The sequence below is a fragment of the Lolium perenne genome, chromosome 4 (assembly GCF_019359855.2).
Source record: "Lolium perenne isolate Kyuss_39 chromosome 4, Kyuss_2.0, whole genome shotgun sequence".
Taxonomy (NCBI): domain Eukaryota; kingdom Viridiplantae; phylum Streptophyta; class Magnoliopsida; order Poales; family Poaceae; genus Lolium; species Lolium perenne.
The window spans coordinates 38,831,430-38,844,916 of NC_067247.2; the positions used below are offsets into that span (position 1 = coordinate 38,831,430).

Consider the following 13,487-nt stretch of genomic DNA (forward strand, 5'->3'; position numbering starts at 1 on the left):
AAACTTTAGACAAGGATAGATGTTGAAAGGCCAGAGAGCAGACTTGCTATGGATACTGCAGGGTAATTATAATATGAACTGCTCTTCAGTGCAACCTGAAACTCCTACCTTTCTTATGCCGCTTGTTAACTGTCAGTTTGCAAGTCATAAGCATGCCTGCAATGAAGCATATATCCTTCCTTCAGCTCTTCCTCCTCCTGTTTGGTCTTATCGTCGCACCCTTGGCCTCAGGTGATGATCAATTTCTCTTCTCCAGCTTCAACCAAACCAGCCTAACCATTGATGGTTGTGCCATTGTCACAAATGGTGGCCTTCTTGATCTATCCAATGGCACGTCTGGTCTCAATGGCCATGCCTTCTACCCCACTCCTATGCACTTCCGCAGGACGCCCGGTGGTAAAGTTCGATCCTTCTCAGTCAATGTAGTTTTCAGCATATTCATCATGTATGCAGACTTGAATGCTGATGGCATGGCCTTCTTCATCGCTCCCACCAAGAATTTCTCTGATGCACGGGCGGGCAAGTACTTTGGCCTCCTGAACGAGAAGAACAATGGCAACACAAGCAACCACATCTTCATGATCGAGCTCGATACCTACAAAAATGCTGAGCTCCAAGACATCAATGAAAACCACATCGGTATCAACATCAACAGTGCAGTCTCCTTTAAATCCAGCACATCTGGATACTATGAAGATGAGGGTGGTGCTTTCAATAACATGACACTGAATGGCAACAAGGCTATGCAGCTGTGGGTAGACTACGATGAAGGTGATACAAAGATCAATGTGACCTTGGCTCCAATCAACGTGGGCAAACCATCTAGGCCACTGCTCTCTGAAACTTGTGATCTCTCAACTGTACTCTCCGACTCAGCTCAATACATTGGATTCTCATCCACAGCTACTCCAATCAACACCCGTCAGTACGTGATGGGCTGGAGCTTTGGCATGAATAGACCAGCTCCATCCATTGACATCTCCAAGCTTCCTAAGTTGCCTCTTGTTGTTCCCAAGGCCCGGTCCAAGCTCTTGGCAATCGTCCTACCAATAGCCACTGCAACATTGATCCTCTCTATTGGCACTCTTGTCACTCTAGTTGTGCGAAGGCGAATGAAGTATGCTGAGGTATGTGAGGACTGGGAGGGAGAGTTTGGTCCGCACCGGTTCTCGTACAAGGATTTGTTCCATGCAACAGGAGGATTTAAGAACAAACACCTACTTGGAGAAGGAGGTTTTGGGAAGGTATATAAAGGAGTGCTTCCATTGTCTAATGTAGAGATTGCTGTGAAGATGATGTCTCATGAGTCAAGACAGGGCATGAAGGAGTTTATCACTGAGGTTGTCAGCATCGGTCGACTCCGCCATCGCAACCTTGTGCAGCTACTTGGCTATTGCCGGAGAAAAGGTGAATTGTTTTTGGTTTATAATTACATGCCAAATGGTAGCCTTGATAAATATCTACATTGTGAAGAGCACAGGGTCATTTTGAATTGGGTTCAGAGATTTAGAGTCATAAAAGGCATTGCTACTGGCTTGCTCTATCTCCATGAGAAGTGGGAAAAAATAGTGATCCATAGAGACATCAAGGCAAGCAATGTACTCCTAGACGGTGAAATGAATGGCCGGCTTGGTGACTTTGGTCTTGCAAGGTTATATGATCATGGCACTGACCCCCAAACCACACATATGGTTGGTACGAAGGGGTACCTAGCACCCGAGCTGCTGCGTACAGGGAAGGCATCCCCTTATACAGATGTTTTTGCCTTCGGCATGTTCCTTCTCGAGGTTGCATGCGGGCAAAAACCAGTCAAGAAAAATGCAGAGGGAAATGAACTTTTCTTGGTCGACTGGGTACTTGAGCATTGGCACAACGGGTTGCTTACCAAGACAGTAGATACTAGGCTCCAAGGTGACTACTATGTTGAGGAGGCATACCTCGTGTTAAAGCTGGGACTTTTGTGCTTGCACCCATCTCCTAGTTCAAGGCCTAGGATGCGAGAAGTTATGCAATACCTCGACGGTGACATGCCACTGCCCGAGCTGAGGCGGACGGAACTGAGCATGAACATGGCGGCCTTGGTGAGAAACAGTGGATCGAACTCATTCATCATGTCATATCCGCAAATAACGTCGAGCTTCGGCACAATATCTGGGCTCTCAGGGGGAAGATGATATCCACGGTGTTTTCTCGTTCATTACTTATACTGTTCAGTAAGAGCACATATCGCAATGGGGTATGTCCTAGAAATAAGCAACGAGGATGATCAGTTACATGTCTAAACTCTAAAGTATGTACAACATTTTGATTTAGATGCTCATAAGTTGTGTGTATATTTATGTATGTTTACCTTTGAGCTCTTGTGTGCCACTTGTTTTAGCCTTTGTATCCTCTGAGTTGGGTTTGTGTTCAAGTTTGTGGCAGCTTGCTGTTCAAGCTTTACCGCCGGGATTTCAGAGATGTTTGTGTCCTCACAGGTTCAGAGCTTTTGTGGGCAAACTGAATCGGTTCCTTGTGTTACTCCTAGCGAGCGCTAATCACAAATTCAGAATCAAGCTTCAGAAATCATCGATTACCTCGTAGCCAGTGTCTTCCCCGTCGCAGTCAGGCCGCCGCGTCTTGTCGCCATCGGGCTGCCGCCCGTCTGATTCAGGTCGCCGCATGCTGCAGCCGGGCCTCCGCCCGTCGAAATTGGGTCTCCCAGTGGACGCCGTGGAGGAGCCTCCTGCGCAATCGGGCTGCTCCTGACTCACGGAAGCCGCCGTCACCCCGTCCTCGCCTCAACCGCCGCCGAGCTCCGCCGCGCGCGAGCATATCGCCGCTCGATTCATTCATTCAGTCAGATAGAGCACGAAGAAGAGAGGGGCCGCCAAGGAAAACGCTCCCAATGATTTTACGCTTTGTTGGCTGCAAGACGATTACTTGTACTTTTACACTTCCATCAACGTCACGTTCTGTTTATATATCTGAACTGCGTTGGAATTTTCAGATTAAATTTCCTGGTAAGTGATACTATGTCATGTGTGATTCAAATTGTCTAATCACCGTGAGAGACTTGAAATTGGCATATGATGTGGTAATATTATATCCTTTTTGATGAATAAGGTGCATATGCATTTTAAGAGAATTTTGACCCAACATATTGACCAACAAAATCCTGATTATATTGTAAGTAATTAGTACCGTTGGATTCGTATTGAAATCACTTTATAAATATACTAACTTTATACCAACAATCTTTATATATCTAAAAACAATCTTTATATATCTAAAGCAATTTATGGTTAAAAAAACGAGATCGTTTTATTCATTGGAATGTAGGGAGTAGAAAGTATCTTTTGGACAACTAGCAGCCCATGCAAGCGCCTAGAGTGGATTTTTCACAGCCGATCTCACTCCTTAAATAATAGCAAAAAACATATCTCTAATTTTTTAAAATAAATATATACACTTAGGCTACTGTCCTTGCGAGCGCCTCGGGAGAACCCTACCACCGTCGACCCATAACAATCACCATCATTCTCTTCCCTTCGCCGCCACTAGAGGGCGTAGTGGGGCGAAGCCAACGAGACGCTAGCAGAGGCGGCGTGGCTTCTCCCTCTCTTGCATGGTCTCTCGTGTGGTGCGGGGGCAGCCCATATGTCTAGGGTTGTGGGGGGCAGTGTTGGACGTCCAACGCTAGAGGCGTGCGTTCATCGGCAGTGAGGCTAGCTTGGTGTGCGCGGTAGCATCGAAGTGACATCACGCACAACAAATCTTGAGCGACCTCAGCATTTGGTGCGCTACAATGGGCAAGTTGGGGTGGATGTGAGTTGGCTCTAGTTGTGCTCTCCCGTTCTGGCTTCCGATGGTGGCGCTACTCCAAAGCAGGGTTTTGGTTACCGGTTGGAATACCGCGGTTACCGGCCGGTAACCGGAATTCTCAGCCCCCTCTGGTAAATGAATTTATCGGCCAAAAAATCTCGGTTTATTCAAATTTGGTTTGAATTTAGGTTGATTGGTTAGCCAACCTAAATCGTACTTGTTTTCTCTCAACTATAACCCCATGCTCCAACTCATTGTCTGAATATTTCACTTTCTTCTCCTCAAAACCTTACTTTCAAAAATATTTAGACATTTTTCAGTTTGAAATTTAAATTTTGTTTGAGAACTTCGTCCGGTATTTGACCGGTTATCTCCGGTAACCGTGGTTACCGGAAATCTCAGCCCCCTCTGAGAATTTTTTTTAAACCGGTACCCAAAACCTTGCTCCAAAGTCCAAACCCTAGTACGGCCTAACCAAAGCGGCTAAGCGGGCTATCATCGAAGGAATGGATGCTTCTCAGTGATGTAATCCCTAGCGTTCGCCATCGAAGAACCCAGCTCAAGAAAAAAGAAAAAACTAACATTGCACGTAGCCAGCCCACGAGGCCATGGATGACTTTGCCGTGCGCTGCCAAACTGATGGTACGTGTTTCGCAAGACACTTGTGGGAATTTTTGCATCTTCTAGACTAGAGCAGACCAACGGCAGCCATACCCGCAAAAAAAAAAAACGGCAGCCAGGAGAGATCATTTCAACCGCACGCACACATGTACGCGTTTTCGTGACTCATGGCCCCACGCCTGGCCGTCAGGTCTACAAACCGGAAAAGCAGCGGGCACGTTGGCATCATCATGCCTGTGTGCTAGTACGTACACCTGCGTGCTCATTAATTAATTTCCTTCTCGAAGAGGAAACACGTCGACGACCGGCCAGTTCGCCGCCGGGGAAGAATTTTTCTCACGAGCTGCCACGCCTTGTTAAACCTTGTGGTTCGAATTTTCTTGTCCTCTTTTTTACGCACGGTGTATTCTCGAAAAAGAAAACTCTACTCCCGGTCCCAGTCCCAGACCGGCATCAATTTTAACTCGAAATTGGTGGCATGGTGTGCTTTTTAATCATTTGGATTCGCTAGCTTGGTCTTTTCGTCGTTCTTCAGATTTGACGAGACCAGTTTCTCGAGGTGTCGCTACGTATTCGACGGTTCTCCGGTGAGGGGAGCCTCACAGAGGGGAGAGAGGGAGAGAGTCATAGGGCGAGGAGTCTCCGGGACGGGTTTACACTCTCCGTCTTGGTCAATCAACAACTAGGCTGCCCGGATAGGCCATAGGCCCATTCACCATGTGTGGGCCACCCGGGTTTGCCAGAATCGAACCATATCGTTAGCATACCTATGAAGTATATTCACAACACGACGTGTCGTCGACGTTCGTCGTTATGCACTGTGACGCTGGAGGGTAGGGAGAGCTAGATGCTCTGGAGCGAGGATGTTGGTCCGGAGATGGTGGATCTGTCGCTATTTCCCGACTTCGTCGATGAGATACATTGGATCTTTGTCCAAGATAGAATGAGGATGTCCTCTCGTTGGCCTGCCACAACGATATGTGGCTCGATGCTTGCAGCAGGACTGTTCATTGACTCAGGAAACTTTGTTGGTGATGGTGATTTTTTTGGATATGACAAAATGGTGGAGGCTCGACGTCTCCTTGAACGTGTGTACAAACGGCGTTCGAGCTTCGACGAGCGTGGAAAACCATATATGTGTGCACCATTCAGGGTACTTTTACAATGCTTTCAAGACAATTTTTTTCTCTTGTCTGTTAGTTTACACGTTTATTTGTTCATGCACTTGATTTTCTATTATCAGCGAAATACGGGGAAGAAATGTTTCACGTTTAGTGCATCAACCTGGATCCTTTTGCAGGGAAAGATCGTCGTGGCATTAAGCGCGGGTGGAGGACAGATATATGTAATCCAATCTTTGTTTTGTTGGAATATTATATAATTTTCGTGTGAGTTTAATTATCAAAAGCAATATTACAGATGCACAAGTGATACGTCTCCGACGTATCGATAATTTCTTATGTTTCATGCCACATTATTGATGATATCTACATGTTTTATGCATACTTTATGTCATATTTATGCATTTTCCGGCACTAACCTATTAACGAGATGCCGAAGAGCCGGTTGTTGTTTTCTGCTGTTTTTTGTTTCAGAAATCCTAGTAAGGAAATATTCTCGGAATTGGACGAAATCAACGCCCAGGGGCCTATTTTCACACGAAGCTTCCAGAAGTCCGAGGGAGAGACGAAGTGGGGCCACGAGGTGGCCAGACGCTAGGGCGGCGCGGCCCAAGCCCTGGCCGCGCCGGCCTAGTGTGTGGGCCCCCTGTCAGGCCCCCTGACCTATCTCGTCCGCCTACTTAAAGCCTTCGTCGCGAAACCCCCAGTATCGAGAGCCACGATACGGAAAACCTTCCAGAGACGCCGCCGCCGCCAATCCCATCTCGGGGGATTCAGGAGATCGCCTCCGGCACCCTGCCGGAGAGGGGAATCATCTCCCGGAGGACTCTTCACCGCCATGGTCGCCTCCGGAGTGATGTGTGAGTAGTTCACCCCTGGACTATGGGTCCATAGCAGTAGCTAGATGGTCGTCTTCTCCTAATTGTGCTTCATTGTCGGGTCTTGTGAGCTGCCTAACATGATCAAGATCATCTATCTGTAATGCTATATGCTGTGTTTGTTGGGATCCGATGGATAGAGAATACTATGTTATGTTGATTATCAATCTATTACCTATGTGTTGTTTATGATCTTGCATGCTCTCCGTTATTAGTAGGGGCTCTGGCCAAGTTTTTGCTAGTAACTCCAAGAGGGAGTATTTATGCTCGATAGTGGGTTCATGCCTCCATTAAATCTAGGACAGTGACAGAAAGTTCTAAGGTTGTGGATGTGCTGTTGCCACTAGGGATAAAACATCGATGCTATTTCCGAGGATGTAGTTGTTGATTACATTACGCACCATACTTAATGCAATTGTCTGTTGTTTGCAACTTAATACTGGAAGGGGTTCGGATGATAACCTGAAGGTGGACTTTTTAGGCATAGATGCATGTTGGATAGCGGTCTATGTACTTTATCGTAATGCCCAATTAAATCTCACAATACTCATCATATCATGTATGTGCATGGTCATGCCCTCTTTATTTGTCAATTGCCCAACTGTAATTTGTTGACCCAACATGCTATTTATCTTATGGGAGAGACACCTCTGGTGAACTGTGGACCCCGGTCCATTCTTTTACATTGAATACAATCTACTGCAATACTTGTTCTACTGTTTTCTGCAAACAATCATCATCCACACTATACATCTAATCCTTTGTTACAGCAAGCCGGTGAGATTGACAACCTCACTGTTTCGTTGGGGCAAAGTAGTTTGGTTGTGTTGTGCAGGTTCCACGTTGGCGCCGGAATCCCTGGTGTTGCGCTGCACTACATCTCGCCGCCATCAACCTTCAACGTGCTTCTTGACTCCTACTGGTTCGATAAACCTTGGTTTCTAACTGAGGGAAACTTACTGCTGTACGCATCACACCTTCCACTTGGGGTTCCCAACGGTCGCGTGTTGTACGCGTGTCAAGCTAAATTTCTGGCGCCGTTGCCGGGGACGTGAAGGAAAATTACCACACAGAGATTTCTAACTCCCACGTCAACTGCACGCCAGCAAATAAATTTCTGGCGCCGTTGTCGGGGATCTCAAGACACGCTGCAAGGGGAGTCTCCACATCCAATCTCTTTACTTTGTTTTTGTCTTGCTTTATTTTATTTACTACTTTGTTTGCTGCATTATATCAAAATACAAAAAAATTAGTTGCTAGCTTTACTTTATTTACTGTCTTGTTTGCACTCCATATTAAAAAAAAAAAATTAGTTACTTGCATTTACTTTATCTAGTTTGCTTTATTTACTGTTGCTAAAATGGGTACTCCTGAAAATACTAAGTTGTGTGACTTCACAACCACAAATAATAATGATTTCTTATGCACACCTATTGCTCCACCCGCTACTACAACAGAATTCTTTGAAATTAAACCTGCTTTACTGAATCTTGTTATGAGAGAGCAATTTTCTGGTGTTAGTTCTGATGATGCTGCTGCCCATCTTAATAATTTTGTTGAATTATGTGAAATGCAAAAGTATAAGGATGTAGATGGTGACATTATAAAATTAAAATTGTTTCCTTTCTCATTAAGAGGAAGAGCTAAAGATTGGTTGCTATCTCTGCCTAAGAATAGTATTGATTCATGGACTAAATGCAAGGATGCTTTTATTGGTAGATATTATCCCCCTGCTAAAATTATATCTTTGAGAAGTAGCATAATGAATTTTAAACAATTGGATAATGAGCATGTTGCACAAGCTTGGGAAAGAATGAAATCTTTGGTTAAAAATTGCCCAACCCATGGACTGACTACTTGGATGATCATCCAAACCTTTTATGCAGGACTGAATTTTTCTTCGCGGAACCTATTGGATTCAGCTGCTGGAGGTAACTTTATGTCCATCACTCTAGGCGAAGCAACAAAGCTTCTTGATAATATGATGATTAATTACTCTGAATGGCACACGAAAAGAGCTCCACAAGGTAAGAAGGTAAATTCTGTCGAAGAAACCTCTTCCTTGAGTGATAAGATTGATGCTATTATGTCTATGCTTGTGAATGGTAGGACAAATGTTGATCCTAATAATGTTCCGTTAGCTTCATTGGTAGCTCAAGAAGAACATGTTGATGTGAACTTCATTAAAAATAACAATTTCAACAACAATGCTTACCGGAACAATTCTAGTAACAACTATAGGCCATATCCTTATAATAATGGCAACGGCTATGGTAATTCTTATGGAAATTATTACAACAATAATAGGAATACACCCCCTGGACTTGAAGCCATGCCTAAAGAATTTATTAGTACACAAACTGCTTTTAACAAATCTGTTGAAGAAAAGCTTGGGAAAATTGATATACTTGCTTCTAAAGTCGATAGTCTTGCTGCTGATGTTGATCTTTTGAAATCGAAAGTTGTGCCTAATGAAAATCATAATAATAAAATTGTTACTATAGCAAATGCCATCCAAGTTAGAATTAATGAGAATATAAGATTGATGGCCGAATTGCGTGCTAGGTGGGAGAAAGAAGAAAATGCTAAAGAAGATAATATAGCTAAAGTTTGGACTATTACCACCACTAGCAATGCTAATGCTCCACATGTTGCTGCACCTCCTACTATTAATGGTAAAAGAATTGGTGTTGGCAATGTTTCCACTTCTAATGCAAAGCGCGAAAAACTGCCTGAAACTGCTAAAGCTAAATCGCTCGTGATAAAACTGCTGAAATTTTTTTCCAACATTGGGGATAATGATCCCATTGCTTTAGATCATAATGGTTTGGATTTTGATGATTGCCATATCTCTGAAGTTATAAAGTTCTTACAAAAACTTGCTAAAAGTCCTAATGCTAGTGCTATAAATTTGGCTTTCACGAAACATATTACAAATGCTCTCATAAAAGCTAGAGAAGAGAAACTAGAGCGTGAAGCTTCTATTCCAAGGAAGCTAGAGGATGGTTGGGAGCCCATCATTAAGATGAAGGTCAATGATTTTGATTGTAATGCCTTATGTGATCTTGGTGCAAGTATTTCCGTTATGCCTAAGAAAATCTATAACATGCTTGACTTGCCACCATTGAAAAATTGTTATTTGGATGTTAATCTTGCTGATAATTCTACAAAGAAATCTTTGGGGAGAGTTGATAATGTTCGCATTACCGTTAACAATAACCTTGTCCCCGTTGATTTTGTTGTCTTGGATATTGAATGCAATGCATCTTGTCCCATTATATTGGGAAGACCTTTTCTTCGAACTGTTGGTGCTATCATTGATATGAAGGAAGGTAATATTAAATATCAATTTCCTCTCAAGAAAGGTATGGAACACTTCCCTAGAAAGAGAATGAAGTTACCTTTTGATTCTATCATTAGAACAAATTATGCTATTAATGCATCATCTCTTGATAATACTTGATACACACTTTCTGCGCCTAGCTGAAAGGCGTTAAAGAAAAGCGCTTATGGGAGACAACCCATGTTTTTACTACTGCACTTTTATTTTGTATTTGAGTCTTGGAAGTTGTTACTACTGTAGCAACCTCTCCTTATCTTAGTTTTGTGCATTGTTGTGCCAAGTAAAGTCGTTGATAGTAAGGTTCATACTAGATTTGGATTACTGCGCAGAAACAGATTTCTTTGCTGTCACGAATTTGGGCCTAATTCTCTGTAGGTAACTCAGAAAATTATGACAATTTACGTGAGTGATCCTCATATATGTACGCAACTTTCATTCAGTTTGAGCATTTTCATTTGAGCAATTCTGGTGCCTTAATAAAATTCGTCTTTACGAACTGTTCTGTTTTGACAGATTTTGCCTTTTATTTCGCATTGCCTGGTTTGCTATGCTTGATGGATTTTTCGATTCCATTAACTTTCAGTAGCTTTGTGCAATGTCCAGAAGTGTTAAGAATGATTATGTCACCTCTGAACATGTAAATTTTAATTGTGCACTAACCCTCTAATGAGTTGTTTTGAGTTTGGTGTGGAGGAAGTTTTCAAGGATCAAGAGAGGAGGATGATACAATATGATCAAGGAGAGTGAAAGCTCTAAGCTTGGAGATGCCCCGGTGGTTCACCCCTGCATATTTCAAGAAGACTCAAGCGTCTAAGCTTGGGGATGCCCAAGGCATCCCCTTCTTCATCGACAACATTATCAGGTTCCTCTACTGAAACTATATTTTTATTCCATCACATTTTATGTACTTTGCTTGGAGCGTCGGTTTGTTTTTGTTTTTGTTTTTGTTTGAATAAAATGGATCCTAGCATTCTTTGTATGGGAGAGAGACACGCTCCGTTGTTGCATATGGACAAATATGTCCTTAGGCTTTATTCATAATGTTATGGCGAAGGTTGAATCTTCTTCGTTAATTTGTTATATGGTTGGAAACGGGAAATGCTACATGTAGTAATTGGAAAAATGTCTTGGATAATGTGATACTTGGCAATGGTTGTGCTCATGTTTAAGCTCTTGCATCATATACTTTGCACCTATTAATGAAGAAATACATAGAGCTTGCTAAAATTTGGTTTGCATAATTGGTCTCTCTAAGGTCTAGATAATTTCTAGTATTGAGTTTGAACAACAAGGAAGACGGTGTAGAGTCTTATAATGTTTACAATATGTCTTTTATGTGAGTTTTGCTGCACCGGTCCATCCTTGTGTTTGTTTCAAATAACCTTGCTAGCCTAAACCTTGTATCGAGAGGGAATACTTCTCATGCATCCAAAATCCTTGAGCCAACCACTATGTCATTTGTGTCCACTATATACCTACCTACTACATGGTATTTCTCCGCCATTCCAAAGTAAATTGCTTGAGTGCTACCTTTAAATTTCTATCCTCTACCTTTACAATATATAGCTCATGGGACAAATAGCCTAAAAACTATTGTGGTATTGAATATGTACTTATGCACTTTATCTCTTATTAACTTGCTTGTTGTGCGATAACCATGTTCCTGGAGACGCCATCAACTACTCTTTGTTGAATATCATGTGAGTTGCTATGCATGTCCGTCTTGTCTGAAGTAAGGGAGATTTACCACTCATTTAATGGTTAGAGCATGCATAATGTTAGAGAAGAACATTGAGCCGCTAACTAAAGCCATGATCCATGGTGGAAGTTTCAGTTTTGGACAAATATCCTCAATCTCATATGAGAAAATTAATAATTGTTGAATGCTTATGCATTAAAGAGGAGTCCATTATTTGCTGTCTATGTTGTCCCGGTATGGATGTCTAAGTTGAGAATAATCAATAGCGAGAAATCCGATGCGAGCTTTCTCCTTAGACCTTTGTACAGGTGGCATAGAGGTACCCCTTTGTGACACTTGGTTAAAACATATGTATTGCGATGATAATCCCGGTAATCCAAGCTAATTAGGACAAGGTGCGGGCACTATTAGTATACTATGCATGAGGCTTGCAACTTGTAGGATATAATTTACATAACACATATGCTTTATTACTACCGTTGACAAAATTGTTTCTTGTTTTCAAAACCAAAGCTCTAGCACAAATATAGCAATCGATGCTTCCCTCTGCGAAGGGCCTTTCTTTTACTTTTATGTTGAGTCAGTTCACCTATTTCTCTCCATCTCAAGAAGCAAACACTTGTATGAACTGTGCATTGATTTCTACATACTTGCATATTGCACTTGTTATATTATCCATGAGATATACATGTTACAAGTTGAAAGCAACCGCTGAAACTTCATCTTCCTTTGTGTTGCTTCAATGCCTTTACTATGAATTTATTGCTTTATGAGTTAACTCTTATGCAAGACTTATTGATGCTTGTCTTGAAGTACTATTCATGAAAAGTCGTTGCTTTATGATTCATTTGTTTACTCATGTCATTTACATTGTTTTGATCGCTGCATTCATTACATATGCTTACAATAGTATGATCAAGGTTATGATGGCATGTCACTCCAGAAATTATCTTTGTTATCGTTTACCTACTCGGGACTAGCAGGAACTAAGCTTGGGGATGCTGATACGTCTCCGACGTATCGATAATTTCTTATGTTCCATGCCACATTATTGATGATATCTACATGTTTTATGCATACTTTATGTCATATTTATGCATTTTCCAGCACTAACCTATTAACGAGATGCCGAAGAGCCAGTTGATGTTTTCTGCTGTTTTTGGTTTCAGAAATCCTAGTAAGGAAATATTCTCGGAATTGGACGAAATCAACGCCCAGGGGCCTATTTTCACACGAAGCTTCCAGAACTCCGAGGGAGAGAGGAAGTGGGGCCACGAGGTGGCCAGACGCTAGGGCGGCGCGGCCCAAGCCCTGGCCGCGCCGGCCTAGTGTGTGGGCCCCCTGTCAGGCCCCCTGACCTATCTCCTCCGCCTACTTAAAGCCTTCGTCGCGAAACCCCCAGTACCGAGAGCCACGATACGGAAAACCTTCCAGAGACGCCGCTGCCGCCAATCCCATCTCGGGGGATTCAGGAGATCGCCTCCGGCACCCTGCCGGAGAGGGGAATCATCTCCCGGAGGACTCTTCACCGCCATGGTCGCCTCCGGAGTGATGTGTGAGTAGTTCACCCCTGGAGTATGGGTCCATAGCAGTGGCTAGATGGTCGTCTTCTCCTAATTGTGCTTCGTTGTCGGGTCTTGTGAGCTGCCTAACATGATCAAGATCATCTATCTGTAATGCTATATGTTGTGTTTGTTGGGATCCGATGGATAGAGAATACTATGTTATGTTGATTATCAATCTATTACCTATGTGTTGTTTATGATCTTGCATGCTCTCCGTTATTAGTAGGGGCTCTGGCCAAGTTTTTGTTAGTAACTCCAAGAGGGAGTATTTATGCTCGATAGTGGGTTCATGCCTCCATTAAATCTAGGACAGTGACAGAAAGTTCTAAGGTTGTGGATGTGCTGTTGGCACTAGGGATAAAACATCGATGCTATGTCCGAGGATGTAGTTGTTGATTACATTACGCACCATACTTAATGCAATTGTCTGTTGTTTGCAACTTAATACTGGAAGGG

The 13,487-nt window shown here is 42.9% G+C and overlaps 1 protein-coding gene across 1 annotated transcript; it reads left to right on the forward strand.

The window, feature by feature from the left end:
- Positions 1 to 120: 120 nt before the first annotated feature.
- On the forward strand, positions 121 to 2,474 carry LOC127292221 (L-type lectin-domain containing receptor kinase SIT2-like). Its single transcript, XM_051321574.2, has one exon. It carries the CDS (start codon positions 153 to 155, stop codon positions 2,172 to 2,174), a length of 2,022 nt encoding a protein of 673 aa, XP_051177534.1. The 5' UTR covers positions 121 to 152; the 3' UTR covers positions 2,175 to 2,474.
- Positions 2,475 to 13,487: the final 11,013 nt, after the last annotated feature.

Excerpts from the sequence above, each read along its gene's own strand:
- LOC127292221 (XM_051321574.2), top strand. The coding sequence starts at position 153 with ATGCCTGCAATGAAGCATATATCCTTCCTTCAGCTCTTCCTCCTCCTG.